General features: G+C 42.2%; 6 protein-coding genes across 6 annotated transcripts; 4 read left to right on the top strand and 2 right to left on the bottom strand.

The window, feature by feature from the left end:
* Window positions 1-133: 133 nt before the first annotated feature.
* Window positions 134-2269, top strand: SS1G_02271 (hypothetical protein; the record flags this gene model as incomplete). Its single annotated transcript, XM_001596005.1, has 5 exons — window positions 134-176; window positions 320-442; window positions 987-1084; window positions 1158-1612; window positions 1663-2269. 5 exons carry the CDS (start codon window positions 134-136, stop codon window positions 2267-2269), a joined length of 1326 nt encoding a protein of 441 aa, XP_001596055.1.
* A 1167-nt stretch (window positions 2270-3436) lies between these two features.
* SS1G_02272 (hypothetical protein) lies at window positions 3437-5845 on the bottom strand (the record flags this gene model as incomplete). Its single annotated transcript, XM_001596006.1, has 3 exons — window positions 3437-3499; window positions 3598-5360; window positions 5503-5845. 3 exons carry the CDS (start codon window positions 5843-5845, stop codon window positions 3437-3439), a joined length of 2169 nt encoding a protein of 722 aa, XP_001596056.1.
* Window positions 5846-6545: 700 nt separating this feature from the next.
* Window positions 6546-9150, top strand: SS1G_02273 (hypothetical protein; the record flags this gene model as incomplete). Its single annotated transcript, XM_001596007.1, has 6 exons — window positions 6546-6566; window positions 6621-6652; window positions 6705-6762; window positions 6821-6889; window positions 6961-6995; window positions 7053-9150. 6 exons carry the CDS (start codon window positions 6546-6548, stop codon window positions 9148-9150), a joined length of 2313 nt encoding a protein of 770 aa, XP_001596057.1.
* Window positions 9151-9746: 596 nt separating this feature from the next.
* On the top strand, window positions 9747-10052 carry SS1G_02274 (predicted protein; the record flags this gene model as incomplete). The annotated part of the gene is made up of 1 exon (XM_001596008.1): window positions 9747-10052. One exon carries the CDS (start codon window positions 9747-9749, stop codon window positions 10050-10052), a length of 306 nt encoding a protein of 101 aa, XP_001596058.1.
* Window positions 10053-11459: 1407 nt separating this feature from the next.
* Window positions 11460-13555, bottom strand: SS1G_02275 (hypothetical protein; the record flags this gene model as incomplete). The annotated part of the gene is made up of 3 exons (XM_001596009.1): window positions 11460-11558; window positions 11608-13023; window positions 13082-13555. 3 exons carry the CDS (start codon window positions 13553-13555, stop codon window positions 11460-11462), a joined length of 1989 nt encoding a protein of 662 aa, XP_001596059.1.
* Window positions 13556-14244: 689 nt separating this feature from the next.
* On the top strand, window positions 14245-15872 carry SS1G_02276 (hypothetical protein; the record flags this gene model as incomplete). Its single annotated transcript, XM_001596010.1, has 3 exons — window positions 14245-14482; window positions 14534-14856; window positions 14910-15872. 3 exons carry the CDS (start codon window positions 14245-14247, stop codon window positions 15870-15872), a joined length of 1524 nt encoding a protein of 507 aa, XP_001596060.1.
* Between the last annotated feature and the right edge of the window lie 46 nt (window positions 15873-15918).

The following is a 15918-nucleotide window of genomic DNA, read 5'->3' on the forward strand; positions in this document are numbered from 1 at the left end:
CTCTTTCGCATGGTCTAATCCTTTTGCGCCGAATGTCTCCATTTACAAACCCAATCGCAATTCCGTAAAAAAATTTATTGGACAATTCGAGGATTAGGGAAATAAAGTCTTTGTCCAGCAGACTTTTGCGCCCATGGGAAACAGTTCTGGAAAGCCGGTGAACTTCGCAGATGAAGGTATGAATGGATTTTGTTGATACGGATCCAGTGGCGAGAGATTGTGCAAGGCATTCTTGAACTCCTGGGGGTGGTCTTGTTCTTTGTTACTGGTAGTATTTCACCGCATGTATCTGTTGCTGACATATCTTTTCCTTGTGTAGTGAGCCTCAATCATTTCCGACTTCTGCGAGTCGTTGGAAAAGGTGCTTTTGGAAAAGTCAGGATAGTAGAGAGAAAGGATACGGGCTTGACGTTTGCGCTGAAGTACATTCGCAAGGATGAGGGTTGGTGATACTTACTCAGATTTTGAACGACTTACTGATGATGAAAAATAATAGTTGTTCGACAAGAAAGTGTACGGAATATAATCCGAGAACGACGAATGCTGGAGCATTTAAATCACCCATTTATTTGTAACTTGCGATATAGTTTTCAAGACATCGAGTACATGTACGTTGACCTTGATATGGACCTGGACCACAAGCGCTCATTAACCATTCAACAAACAGGTACTTGGTTGTGGACTTAATGAATGGAGGAGATCTACGATTTCATATTTCCAGAAAGACCTTTACTGAAGAAGCTGTTCAGTTTTGGATTGCTGAACTTGGGATTGCCTTAAAGTACATACATAAGCAGGGTATCATACATCGGGATGTCAAACCTGATAATGTTTTGCTGGATTCCGAGGGACATATACATTTAGCAGATTTTGTTTGTACTCCCTAAAAACACTTTGCGAATTTGAACACAGCACTAACACTATGTAGAATGTTGCATCGGATTATACTTCACATAGATTATTAACCAGCAAATCTGGTACTTTAGCTTATCTTGCACCAGAAGTCTATAAAGGATGCGGATATGGACCTGGAGCGGATTGGTGGTCTTTAGGAGTACTGTTCTACGAATGTATCTACAATAAGGTATTATTTGACATAATTTCATCCTCTTGTCAACCCCACTCTTGAATTTTCAGTACTAACCAATGTCTTTTAGAGGCCATTTGAAGGTAGTACACAAACTACGTTGGCAGCACAGATAACCAAAGCTGCACCAAATTTTCCCGTCACAGCACCTGCAGTTTCTATGCCATGTTTACATGCCATCAGCTCAGCTCTTGAGGAAGATCCAGCGAAGCGAATGGGTTCAGCCGGATTTGAAACTTTTACCGATAACCCTTTCTTTCGACCCATAGACTTCGAGGCACTTGAGAGAAAAGAGATAGAGCCAGTCTTCGTCCCATCTAGTGAAAAGACGAATTTCGATGCTACCTATGATCTTGAGGAATTACTATTGGAGGAGGCACCTTTAGAAGCTCGGGCGCGTCGACAAAAGCCAAGGGAGGCTTTAAAGGATGATGCGACAGAGAAAGAAATCAAGGAAGAGGAACTCCATAAGATGATTGAAGCTCAATATACCACATTCGATTACACCAAAGCAGCGTATGACAGGTTAGCACTCTTCTACAAATCGTTTCCTTTATGCTAACTAAATCTTCTAGATATAATGAAGGTGGTGACCCAAATTCTCCACCTCCCGTTACACAAACCAATAGCCCATCTACCCCAGCATCGCAAACTTCTGATGAATTCCCAAAAGCCACGCTCACGCGCACTTTATCTAAAAATCGGAAGAGAGCTGCTTCGCGTTCCCAGCCATCTTCACGTTCTGAATCACCATCGAATAGTGCAAATGCTCCACCAGTTCCTAGCCCACAGGCTCCTGGCTCTCAACAAACACCCCAAAATATTAGCCCTGTTTTAGGGCCTCCTCGTTCCGTGCCCCATGCCCAGTCCCCAAGTACGAGCAAGACACCCTTATCACCCTATCAACAGTCATACAACCGTCCTCATCGTCCCGGTGGAATACGCAAAGAATCGCAAGGTGGGGGCATGCAGGTTGTATTGGCTGAAACTGGAAGCTGGTCAGAATTGGCCAAGCAAGATGCGACCCTACCCGCAGATGCCAAGTTGGTAGAAGCACATGCTAAGCCAACTGGTATGTTAGGATTCTTATCAAGAAAGAAGGGCAGAGGCCATAGTCCAAAGCCACAGGAGAGGGGTATCCTAGGAAAGGAAGGTGCAAGAATCATTATAAGTCAGGGGTGAGAGTATGTTGAATCAGAAATGATTCTTCGGATATTCCAATATTACTTACTGGCAGCCGTTTTATGAATTTCCAGCACACATTTTCCTCTGGTGCGATCAATGTACATTCATTGCATTTTCAAAGGGCAAGCGGGAGTTTTTTGTTTTATTTTACCGATTACACACAGCTTCTCACTACTCGAGGACGCTTGATTTTAATTTCTTTTTCGCCTATTTCTTTTGTTCATGACAGAGATGCTGGAGGCATCACGAACTCCACGTTAACTGTTTTTTTCCACGGAGAAGAGATGCGGATATCCAATCCAAAGTGTCATCTTGGGAGGAATATGCCTCGCCATGAACATACGAATCAATCAATCAATTGGTACTTGGAGCGGACGGAAAACTCAAACTCGAGAACGATTCACAGTGGCGACGTTACATGCGCTCCCGGAAGGGAAAGGATCGTCTGGATAGGGTTCCATTCGCGGTATTGATTTGAGATGAGAGGTGGGATGGTATAGGATAGATTTGATGCATGGAAGGAAGGGTGGATGGGTTGGTGGGATGATGAACTTAGATGTGATGTGATGAGATCAGATGAGTGAGATGAGATGAGATGAGATGAGATACCAATTGGTGGGCAGGAGAAGCCGCAGCATGGCATGCGGTGGATGGATGGAATATGCGAATGGAATGGAATGGAATGGAATTGGGGGGTGCATGCACATGTAGATGTTTCTACAAAGGGGAACAAAATATGCATTTTGGATGGTGGGTGTAGAAGGATAACATAGGATTGGATTGGATAGCATGAGTTGCGTTGCGTTGCCATGAGACGCATTTGTACATAGATATGATACCAAGATGCAAATAAAAGACATCTTTTTCTCTTTTGAAGTTCTTGATATAAAGATTACAATCGTATGGATATGGATAAAAACGCTGAATTTTCATTTCATTTCATTTTATATCATATCATATCATATCATATAATATAATATAATATAATATCAATGCGGCCATCCAGTCATCCAGCCGACATTTGAATCCATGCATGCATATAAGATATATCTTTAAGATCTGCTTCAGCTCATTGCATCACCATTCCCATTCCCATCCCCATTTTCATTCCTATCTCCCTCCCCTTCCCAATCATGATCTATTTACACGTTTCTAGTTATAGATTTAGGCAGCGACTTCTTCTTCGGTGATCAACTTTGTGATTTTACCAATGGCGATGGTTTGTCCCTGGTATCAATATATTAGTCTATTTCCTTATTTCTTCCATCCTCGACGAGAGAAGAAAAAGATGAATCAAAAGAAAACAAAAGGTATTCAAGACATACCTGATCTCTAAGAGTAAATCTACCCAATTGTGGGTAATCTTCGAATTTCTCCACACAGACACTTCCAGCACCACCAATAACTTCCATTCTTGCAATAATGCTATCACCCTTCTTGGCATGAGTGGGTGGAACTTTACTCTTTCTATTAGTGCCCTTTTGCAACTTATGCAATAACGCCGCGAAAGTAACTTCTTCGATAGCAGAATGCACATGCATAACACAATTGAAACCAGCAGATAAGATACTCTTTAGATCCAAAACTCTGATTTGAGCTTCGAATGTAGTAACGCAGTGAACGAGACGTTTTGGTGAGCAAAGAACGAAACCGGGAAGAATATCTTCTTCTTCGATACCACGTAGGCGGAGACGAATTTGATCTCCACATTGTCCGGCGGGAATTTCTTCTTCCGTCTCACCATATGCTACCATGACTTCAACCTTTTCTTTGTTGGGCATCATGACGAGGTTCATTCCTTTCTTTACGACACCAGATTCTATCTTACCCTCGACGAGAGTACCCATATCTCTGTATTTGCCGTTGATGGGCATCATGAATGGTGCATTGACTTTACGTTCAAGTTGTGTCATGTTGTCGAGGAATTCCAATAGAGATGGTCCATCATACCATGGAGCCACACCCTCTGGGATACGATCCTTGATACCCATTGTTTGTTGTGCTGCGATTGGCATGAAGAATACGTCGGTCTTAAGATTGTAACCAGTAGCTTTCAAGAATTGAGATAATTTGGTTGTGCACTCCTTGTATCTCTCGTGGGACCATTCGACGGTTGGGTCATCCATCTTGTTGATAACCACAATAAGTTTGTTGACACCTTGGGTTTTCGCCAACATAGCGTGCTCACGGGTTTGACCCCCCTTTTCGAAACCAGTTTCGTATTCTCCCTTACGAGCAGAAATGACCAAAATTCCGACATCTGCTTGTGAAGCACCACCAATCATACTTGGCACATAGGTTTTATGGCCAGGGGCATCCAAGATACTGTATCTTCGCTTCTCGGTCTCGAAGAATCCGCGTCCAACCTCGACAGTCTTTCCCTTGGATCTCTCCTCCTTTGTCAAATCGAGAGCCCACGACAAATACCATGTCTCACGACCCATTTCCTTAGCCTCTTTCTTGTTCTTCTCCATAGTTCTCTCATCAACCATTCCAGTAGCGTAAAGAATAGAACCACCAAGTGTCGACTTTCCGGCATCAACGTGTCCAATGAAAATAATGTTAACATGTTCCTTGCCGTAAATTTCCTTGAGAGTCTCGTCATCAACATCGGCTGCTTGTTCTTGCTCAACCGCATCTGCGGCACGAGCGGCTGCCTTTACAGCACCAGCTCGAGCAGGTGAGGAGCGTCCAGATGATGGTGTAGGTGAAGTCTTCCCACTGGCGGCTGCGGGCGTCTTTTCGACTTTCTCGATGGCCTTTGCCGCGGTAACCTTAGCACCTGCTTCTGCGGATGCTGCTGCGGGCTCTTTCTTTGCCTCTTCCTTCTTCGCGGGAGTTGGAGTACCGATTGAGAGAACCTTTGCCTTAGGCTTTGGCGCATCACCTCCAATACTCAAAACCTTTGGTGCGTCTCCTCCAATGCTAAGAACTTTTGGTGCTCCATCCTTTACTGCTACAGGCTTATTTAGGTCCGCTGAAGCAGATCCATCCGCTGGTCTTTTAGCAATAACTGGTGTTTGCCGTGGAGGTTGTGATGATTGAGCTGCTGCTTGTGGTTGTTGAGCGTATCCAGGATATTGTTGTGCTGTAAATGATTATGGTTAGTATTTTGATCACCTAGAAATACCGGCGTACGATAAAAGCATGAACTCCGAAAAGCATGCCGAGTTTTACACTTCTCCATGTTGAAAGAATCCATTTGATTCAGAATTTATGGGGGAACTCACCATATCCTGCATTATATCCACCCTGCTGGTATCCTCCAGCATTGTAGCCTCCCTGTTGATATTGATTGTAACCTTGCTGCCCATATTGAGGATATCCTCCATATCCTTGGTTTTGATATTGAGCGTAACCTTGTTGTTGCCCATATTGGTCGTATCCCCCTCCATATTGTTGATATTGTTGACCAGGTTGAAATGATTGTGCACCAGGTTGAAAGGAATTTGCGCCCGGTTGGAATGATCTAGCTTGGGGGTTTGCATTCAAATTCATACGTTGAGTTTGTTGCGAAAGATTGTTGTCCTCTTGAGCAGCTGGATCATCTTCCCATGAGTTAAGGTCGGACATATTTAGTAGAATATAGAAGAATATGTTCTTAAGAGTGGTTGCGGATGAGAGAGATTTTGAAAGGGCCAAAAATCAAAGGATTATTGAGGAAGAGAAGTGGCAGTTGTTAGTGGGGCTTAATAGGTTAAGATGGGCGGGATCGTTTATCGAGGGGCTTTTAAATTTTTGTGATATTATATATGAATTTTCATGAGTCACAAATTTATGCCTAATTGCTCAAAGTGACTCGAATTATTATTGGAGTTGGCTTGATTTATTTCCTTGACAAGTTTTACAGTATTTATTATTTTATATATATATATTTAATATTTATTACATGAGAGCAGTATTCATTCATTGCATCGAGGTTTTTTCTGTACTTTATGTGCATCCATCAGATCCCGCTGCTAGCCTATTTCTATTCCCGGCTAATGACGTTTTGGCCAATCAATCTGACGGCAAGTGGGAAGTGGGATGGCTGTTTGAGAGAGCTGTAACCTTACCCATAGAACTTTCTTTGTTTGCTGCGAACACCAGATTCATGAATTTAATATGAACCCAATTTCGACACCAACAACAAAAATTGCTACACAACTCTACAACTTCTGATAAATAATCATATCTCTACTACACCAACTTAGATATGTCTGTGGTCTTGAATATCTCCTACTCATACAATACCTGCCTTGCTTGATTCTAAATCATCCCGGATACCCTCAAGATGGACATCTTCCTGGGCAAGGTAAAAAGACTGACTTCCATGTTTCGGAAGCACGTGCTGACTATGCTCCTTCAGGTCACTCAACAGGCCATGACCTATGCCATCAGGTATGTTCGATTCTAGAAAAGCTCTGAGAGGTATTATCTAACACTACCGCAGGTCTGGAATTGGGATCACTGCTTCTTTTGCCATCAGACAAACATCAAGGCTGTTGAAGGTGGGATTGCTTTCTCAGCCTCGAACTTGTTAATAGCATATGACTTACGAGATTCTAGACTGTGGATAACAGTGGTGATTATCGTGAGCTTCACGAATTACAACAAAGGCTTGATAGCAAAATTAGAGTATGTCTACTTTCCATGAGAATTGAGTTGATGATATGAAGAATTTCAAATGCTAATCTAGCATCTATCAGATCGTATCACCCGCTATTGATATGATAGAACTGATGTGAGTTTTATCTTACTACAACACTGCTATTCAAATTTCATTACTCATAATATTCAGTTCCGCAAGAGGTAATACAACCCTAGAGTCGGCTGTAACACTAACCAAAGCACTTCGATGGGAAATCCAATCTCTTGGTATGAGATTAGCAAAAGCTGCAACTGCCGAAGAATTGTCACGCCGAAATCAAAGTCGAGCAAAAACACGAGCTTCTCATGAAGCCGAGATTCGAGCTATCGTTAGAGATATCAAGAAGCTTTTGACCAGGATAGAAGATGCAGTACCACTTATCAATCTAGCCATCACTACTTCCGGAGCGAACCTCTCGACAACACTTCCAGATACTGTATCACCATCGAGGTTACTTCAAGCAAGCAACCTTCTTGCCCAGGGGGATACCAAGTACGGGAAGAAACCTAATATATCTGTACAAATTGGACCAACACTTACTCTCTCTTTGTATATGTTATTCGCGGGACATGCTTATCGAGCTCAGGATGAAGAAGGTATGAGAGAGACTACTTGGAAAGAGGTCATACATAAAGCTAAAGTTAAGCTTTTACGTGTACCTCTCCGATCTACATACGGCTCATCTGGACAGTTGCATCATTCTAATGAAGCCAAGGATTACTTAACTGGGAAAGACTCGTCTATAATTGCCGGCGAAGGTAAAGCATCAGAATACGCATATCAGCTTGAAATAATTGAAGATTTTGATGATGATCGGGTACACTCTTACGAGGATGGAGAACCACAGCCGGGACCGTATGGAGGTGTTAAATTGGCAGGTATTCGAGAACAGTTGCCAATCCATCAAATATCCAAGATTTTCTACGCAGACACTGGAAAAATATTGAATATTGGTAACCAGGATGAGGCGAACAGTCCTGTTTTGCTCTTAAAGCGAGATATCAATGCAATGCCACCGAGGCGAATGATGGAGGGGCATGAGATACAAAATGAGTGGTATGACGAGGGTGAAGGTATGCCATCGAAGGAAGTATCAGAACCGGAAGAAGAAGAGCCAAAGCAAGAAGAAGAGGATGAAGAAGATGACGAACTTGATATTGATGAACAACTTCGACGAGAAAGCATGGCACCAGAGTCTCCATCGGAGGAGGTTTTAAAAATACCACAAGAAAATACGACATGGCGACTTCCCCAGGATCTCGATCCAGAATGGCTTGCCCTAGAAGTATATACCGAAGCCGTCGACTCAGAATCCGAAGATGAGTTCGAGCCTGAACGAAATGGACATTCTGCATCCATAGCCAGCAGACGAAACACCTCAGGCGAGCACCTCTCTACCAATGATCTAACCACTGATCTGTCGAACCTCAAAATATCGTCACCGGCCCCAGCTAGCCCATCTTCTCAGGCCCATCTGCCATCACATCCCACATCTCCCATGCCCGTCTCCTTCAACCCCTCCAAACCTCGCCCCAAACCGCAAAACAAAGGCCTCCAAATCCCCATTCAAACCCGATCATCCCTTTCCCTCCTCGAAATGCTCATCCGCCTTACCTCGCTCCAACAATTCCAACAATCCACTCACTTAGCCGTCCCCGATGAGTTCCTGACATTCTTCCTTCATGAATCATCTACGACCGGCGCAGGCGGTGATGCATCAGAACGTAAACGAACGAGAATGATGGCGAGAAAGAAGGTGGGCTTTGATCCTTATGATGAGAGTCCAGTGAAGAGACATGGAGAGAATTATCAATATGGTGAAGATGAAGGACATGACAGATACGAAAGGGAAGTAACGCCCTGGGATGAGGACGTACCACCAAATCCGCGTGGGATACGAGAACGAAGCTCAACACCGCAGAGATCATTGGCATCACCGGCTAGATTTGGGAGTGATGTAAGACAAAGCAGAGAAATATCTTCTCCGTCACCATCATCGCCCATCTCACCGTACAAACCAAAATCCCAACTATATTTCCAACAAAGACGGGGATCTGGTTATCGGGGAAGAGATGCTGGAGTAGATGGGAAATTTAATGGTGGTCCTTTAGATAAGGTACAAAGGGAAAGAGGTGAGGGAAGAGCAAGTCCATTAAGGAGAGGAGGAAGTTTAGAGACTGAGAAGAGTTTAGGGATGGGTGCAGGGGGTCCGGAATTAGTTGTTAGTAAAGATGAAAGGGAGGAATGAGTTTATGAATAAGGGCTAGGAAATTAACGATATGAGAAATTGAGTTGGGGGCGTTGTATTGCATATTGAATATTTCACATCACATATCATATTATAGCATAGCATAGCATAGCGAAGGACAAAACGAAAATAACGAGTAAATGAGCAATGAAAATTTAACGATATCCTTCTTTTCTATACATTAGTACATATACACACATTAGTCATTTATACATGCAGGTATCACAATCTCTCTCTATAATACTCCCGAAACATATATATATATACCCCCATCAATCAATCCCTATCCCTATCCTCATCCCCATCACTGTATCCCTCACCACCTCTCCCCTTATGTGACCAAAAGGGTGTTTATAGACCAGCAATTATATTTAACTTAGAATCTACAGGTGAAGAGCACCTGTAGATGGGGATAACTACTCTATATACACACAAATGAATGGCCTAGCCGCAATGGCTAGGCAAAAAGAAGTCATATTTATCCCCCCAATGATCTTACTTTACCGATAACCATTGATACCTAGTACTTGTCCGGATCTGATCCTCAGACCACCTAAATCGTATACTAATCCCGAGTAATCGTATCATGTGTGGACATGGTTAATGTACCTGAGGTTTCTTATATAACAAGGGTTTCCGTCACAATTATTATTATTATTATTATTATTATTATTATTATTATTATTATTATTATTATTATTATTATTATTATTATTATTATTATTATTATTATTATTATTATTATTATTATTATTATTATTATTATTATTATTATTATTATTATTATTATTATTATTATTATTATTATTATTATTATTATTATTATTATTATTATTAGATATTTATCTACCTTTATTTCAAGATCCAAATCAAGACCAAAAGTAATAAAGTTGAGAGGTTGAGAGTAAAATTCAAACACAAAAATATTATATAATAAAACAAATACATTATCTCCTACCTATATACATCTAACCACCTGTCACGATTCATTAATTCATGTGACCTCGAGGACCTTGAGGACCTTTTGGACCTTAGGGTCCCAGAGGTCCTCAAAGATGATATAGGGTATATAAACATTCATTTAGTCTCGTAGTTAAGGAGCTTCGTGCTCAACTTAGTTATCAATTAGTTTACCTACATTCTACTTGATCTAGTAACGACTTCACTTCCAAGTGAATACCAGTGATAAAGCCTTAACCCACAACTACCAACCAGGCGAAACCTTAGGCAGCCGCTGCCTTTACTACAGTATCGTTACACCACCTACCTAACCACCTTCCTACTTCTAAATACAAAACCACCAACTCATTCATATCATACTAAGCGATATTATATATTACATAATACCTAAATATTTTTTTTTAAAACCCAAGATTTACTCAATTTGATATTCACTTTTTATATCTAGACCTAGGTACTGAACTTAAGGGATAACTTTCAGCTAAGCGAGGAAGTTCCCCTTTCATATTGATATGTGATACATGACGATGATGATGATCACGAGGTAGGTATGCTTTATACCAAACAGCTCATGCTTCTTGTTATTTTTATTCTTATTCTCATTCCTATACACTTACTTCCTTCCATTCAATGATGCGATCATTACTCCACACACACACACATACATATTTATATATGTATATGTACATCAAAATGAGCACCGGCTACTTCCCACTTACTCCCAAGTAAGGAATTTCCGAGCGCTTCATCTTATTTCATTTCATACCATCTTCTTACAATCCTTTTATCCCCCTCCGTATCTTCTTTCCTTTCCCTTTCTCTTAAACCCTAGTCTCACTCCAGCAATACTATATACAGCACAGTCAAACAAGACGCTATGAATTGCACGCAAGATGCTATGCTATGCCATGCCTTACCCATCAGATAAGCATAGCAAAAGTAAAGCAAAAGCACAGGAGACACCAGCCAACGCCCCTTCCCCAAGAACAAAATCAACACATTGTAAATGAAAGAGAATAAACGCCTTTGTAAATGCCGAAGTCTTGATACGGGCCAAGCCGAATCAAGTAATACGTCCCCAAAAAAGACAACATTGTCCACCCTATCATTCAGCTGTCCCATCAGGAAAAATACAATTGTGATGTATGGGTATTGTGGTACAAAGCAAGATGCAAATTTGGAAGCAAATCTGTGATTGTGATGTGTCGTTATAACGACTCCGTTTTTGTTTTTTTATGCCCCGATGGTTGAACCCCTTATATTAGTTTGCAAGGGACAGGCTGTTGTATGGTTCAAATCTGCATTCACATGAATGTTTGAGAGTAAATGGAGAAGCGAATCCATCTCCATTACAAGAGAGGTCGAACAAGTTGACTTAATAGGGCATCAAGCTCCTTCCAATTTTCGGCCTTCTCAGCAAATTTGCGATGTTTGCGTGAGGATACATGCTTTTCGATTATTAGTACCGTTGTCATCACAATATAAAAGGAAACTTACCTCATCAAAGTCCTCGAATTTATCACCGCAGTTCTCACAGTATCCTGGTTTGGCATCACGCTTTTCAAGCTTTCTTTGCTGAACAGCTTTTGCTTTGCGAGCAGCTTCAACTTTTCTACCCGTTTCTTCTCTTTCTGTGTTAATATCATCTTCATCTATGACGCCAAGTTTCCTTTGTGCCTCACGCTTTGCAGGGCGAGTGCTTGTATCTTCTCTTACAGCCGAACTGATCTCAGTCAAACGGTGAGATCCATGTGATCCAGATCCACCATTTGTCTTCTCCAGCACCTTCCTCTGCAGACCATGGAGCTCTTTGCTTGTTCCGACCTTGAGTCCAGGTTGAGCTGCTGTGGAAGAGATCATCTGAGAGCGAATAGCCGATGTGATATTCGATGGTTGGACTCCCGATGCAACAGGTTCACCGCCAAACAATCTACCAACTCCAGCACGACTGACAAACGCATTTTGACCTCGAGAAGAAGACTCAAGTTCTGCACGATGAGTTCTAGTTCTGTTGGTATCGAATGGATTGGCTTGTTTCGTCAAGACGGTAGCACTTCGGTTTGATCCATCATCAAGTTGAGATAGTGCTCGTTTGCTCATCGCCTTCGGTGGCTGCATTTTGGCCGCTTCTACCGCAGCAGCAGCTCTCGTCCTTGGAACCACAGCCCTTTCCCTTTCCTTCTGCCTCTGGATACGTATCAATTCCTTTTCTTTCTCTAACTCACGACGACTGAACTCTAGTTCATCCACAAATGGGCATTTGCCATTCGGAACACTGCGGAACTGCGGCCAATCTCCGTGTTCTTTTTGAGTAACCTTGTTGTACTCTCGAACCATTATCGGCTTTCTCCTTTCATCAATATCATGAATGTAGATATACGGCCCTTTGAATATAGTCATCTCCTTTGTAGCGACGGTGAGATCCCGATCTGATGGTCCATAAATTCGTTCATTCCTCAGTAATTGGGATAGATCAGCTTCTTGGACTGCTCTGGTAATTGTACCCCCCTGGATGGCATGGCTCCTTGTGTTGTGGCTGTGTGATATTTGGTAGCCAGTGTCCGTGTCAAACATTGTCGTCATCATTCTTTGCAACTTTTCCAAAGCCCATATTTTCATCCCTAGCTCTCGTGCCTTGTATAGTACATCCGAGCTACGAGCTTGCTGTCGCCTTGCATCGCCATCATGACCCTGTGTAACAAGCCTTCTGGAAACTGGAGCTTCAAATGTAAACTTTGATCGCGGATCTCTCAAATCTGCGGTCTCGGAAGACCGGTCCAGCAAAGAAGGATTTATAGTTCCGTGTTGCGAATGCATCTCAGCTGTAGTAGAAGATGTGGAGGGGATCTCGGGTGGAATCGATCGCGTGGTGACGACATGAGTGACTTCATTAGAAAAGAATTTTTCGTCGCGCTGAAAAGAGGTCAATATGATCCGAGGCACCCAACCCTTACACAGAATCAACACTTACTGCGCCTAAAGCGAGAACTTGTTTTGTATACTTAAGCCGGACATCCTCTGATATACTTTCAAAGTAGAAGACGAATTTTGGAAAATTCTTCCTGTAATGCTTTTGCCATTGACGTATAGATTCCAAACTTTCCTCTGGTATCTTCTCTGCTTTTGTAATTTGCTGCTGAGAACCTCGATCTGCCTTAACTGTTACGCACTTTCGTTCAATATTGGATGGCTGGACGGCGGACTTCCGACTAAAGACCCTTCCTTCAGCCGACACTTGACTAACACTTTGACGCGGAGGTGTTCTTAAAGCTTGTTGATGTGCATCTAGCATCTGCTTCTTCGCCGGGGGTGGTTGTCCATATGCATCTTCGCGTTGTATATTGGCATATGATCGTTTTTGCTTTGTGGTAGTCGAAACAACCGCTCGGTACGGGGAATTAGCGACATTCGAGATGGTTGAGAGAGGCTGCCTCCTGCTCGACATGTTTGTTGTTAACGTGACAGTGAGAGGTGATAATGATACTGTTGCCATATGAAAATATATTAATTCTCTGTGTATGACAGAGAATTCTCTCTGAAGGAGCGGAGTGGGGTTCTAGCACGCGACTTTTGACACGGTTTGTGACCTCTTCCCTAAGCTCTTTTTTTATGAAGACATTAAGTAGATACAGCTCGAGAGACTTGGGAAGTGGATGATATCGAAATGTTTTGACACAAAAATTGCTAGAACCAGACAATTAATGAATGTGGGTTGGGATGATGCTTGTGTAGGCGATTTTGGGTGATGAAAGGTCGGATTCTTTTCTGTGGTGGTTCCTTTTTTATGTGATGTTGACCTGGTTCGGATCGGGTTTGGATGTTATGGTGGACAACAGAACGCTAAAAACGCGAAGCGGATTATTTCCACTCAGCAACCATTTTATCTACTTTCCCCAGTTCGTAAATCACGATAAATAACCCAATTAAACTTTCACGATTTATGCTTGATAATACAATTTTATGATATATGGAGTACACTACTTACAGTACTTGATACTACTTTGACATGACATAATATAGCGGGACCTCTGGGGAATTAAATTAATATTTGATCTTATATAACAAGTACAGTATGCCAAAGACCCGAGGGACTCGATACCATCAATTGCTAATCATCAGGTACTACTTGCTATCATGAAGTGTAGTAGAAGAACACGAACACTGTTCCAACAATTGGAAGGAAAGAGCAGAAAAGTCTGGTCTTCATCATTATCCTCGAGGACTCAATGTCGAGCTCAAGCATTATCTGCAGCAACAAGCTGTCGTACAACATATCAGCCAAAAAGATTGTATAGTTCGATACATGCATCAGAACTTCAATTTGGTCAGCCTGTTCATGAAACCCATCCGCATTTATTGAATGCCGGAGAAGGTATGAAATGAATTCAATCGTATCATTACGATTACACTAAAACAATATCAGTTACTCCAGGTATCACCGCGCAAGAATATGCAGATCGCCGAGCAGATTTTGCTGCAAAACTTCCTCCAAATTCAATTGCTATCTTGAGGGGAGCGGATATCAAATATCGATCTGGAGCTGTATTCCATGAATTTCATCAACAATCAAACTTCTTCTATCTTACTGGATTTAATGAACCAGAGGCCTTTTGTGTAATCCAGAGGCTAGAGTCTGCAGACTTTACATTTCACCTGTTCGTTAGGCCGAAAGATGCACAAGCAGAACTTTGGGATGGTGCTAGATCTGGGGAACAAGCAGCCTTGGATGTTTTCAATGCAGATGAAGTGAGGCTACTTTCTACAATATTTCACAAACAAGAATGCTAATACTGACATAGTCTGGAGATGTCAATCACGCACATCTGTTTCTGAAGCCACTCATTGAAGGTGCCAGTGAAGTATTTATGGATATCAAAGAATTCCAGGGGACGACCGTAGAATCGCAAGGTGTATCAAAGCAAAAGGAACTTGCTCAACTCTTACGCGACGCTAAAGTAAAGAAAATGAGGCCAGTTGAGTTATTGATAAACGAACTGAGGGCTATCAAAAGTAAAGCCGAAATTGCAAATATGCGAAAGGCAGGCAAATTCTCCGGGAGGTCTTTTACAAATGCTATGCGACAGCAATGGACCGAAGAAAAACATCTTGGCGCCTTTCTAGAGTATGATTTCAAGATTGGAGGTTGTGAGAAGAGTGCTTATGTGCCAGTCATTGGAGGTGGAAGAAATGCTCAGAGCATACATTACGTTTCCAACAATGATGTTCTACGAGATGGCGAGCTTGTTCTGGTAGATGCCGGTGGACAATATGGTGGATACATTGCGGATATCACTCGAACATGGCCCATTAATGGCAAATTTACAGATGCTCAGAAAGATCTCTACGAAGCAGTTTTAAGAGTTCAACGAAGTAGTATCGCACTATGCAGAGAGAGCTCAAATATGACACTGGACAAAATACACACAGTCACGAGGCATGGTCTTAGCGATCAATTGAAGCAATTAGGATTCGATATGTCTGGAAATGCTATCGATATTCTCTTCCCTCACCACGTCGGCCATTATATTGGACTTGATGTTCATGATGTTCCAGGCTATTCTCGAAGTAAACTTCTGAAGGAAGGACATTGCGTTACAATCGAGCCGGGAATTTATGTACCAAATGATGACCGCTGGCCATCTCATTTTTGGGGTATGGGCATCAGGATTGAGGATAGTGTTTGTGTGCAGGATGATTCGCCCCTGGTCTTGACCACCGAGGCAGTGAAGGAGGTTGTAGATATCGAAGCTTTACGCGATTAGATGAAGGGGGATGAATAGATGTATGTATGATAACGATGTATACCAC

The sequence above is a fragment of the Sclerotinia sclerotiorum genome, genomic scaffold (assembly GCF_000146945.2).
Source record: "Sclerotinia sclerotiorum 1980 UF-70 scaffold_3 genomic scaffold, whole genome shotgun sequence".
Lineage (NCBI taxonomy): Eukaryota > Fungi > Ascomycota > Leotiomycetes > Helotiales > Sclerotiniaceae > Sclerotinia > Sclerotinia sclerotiorum.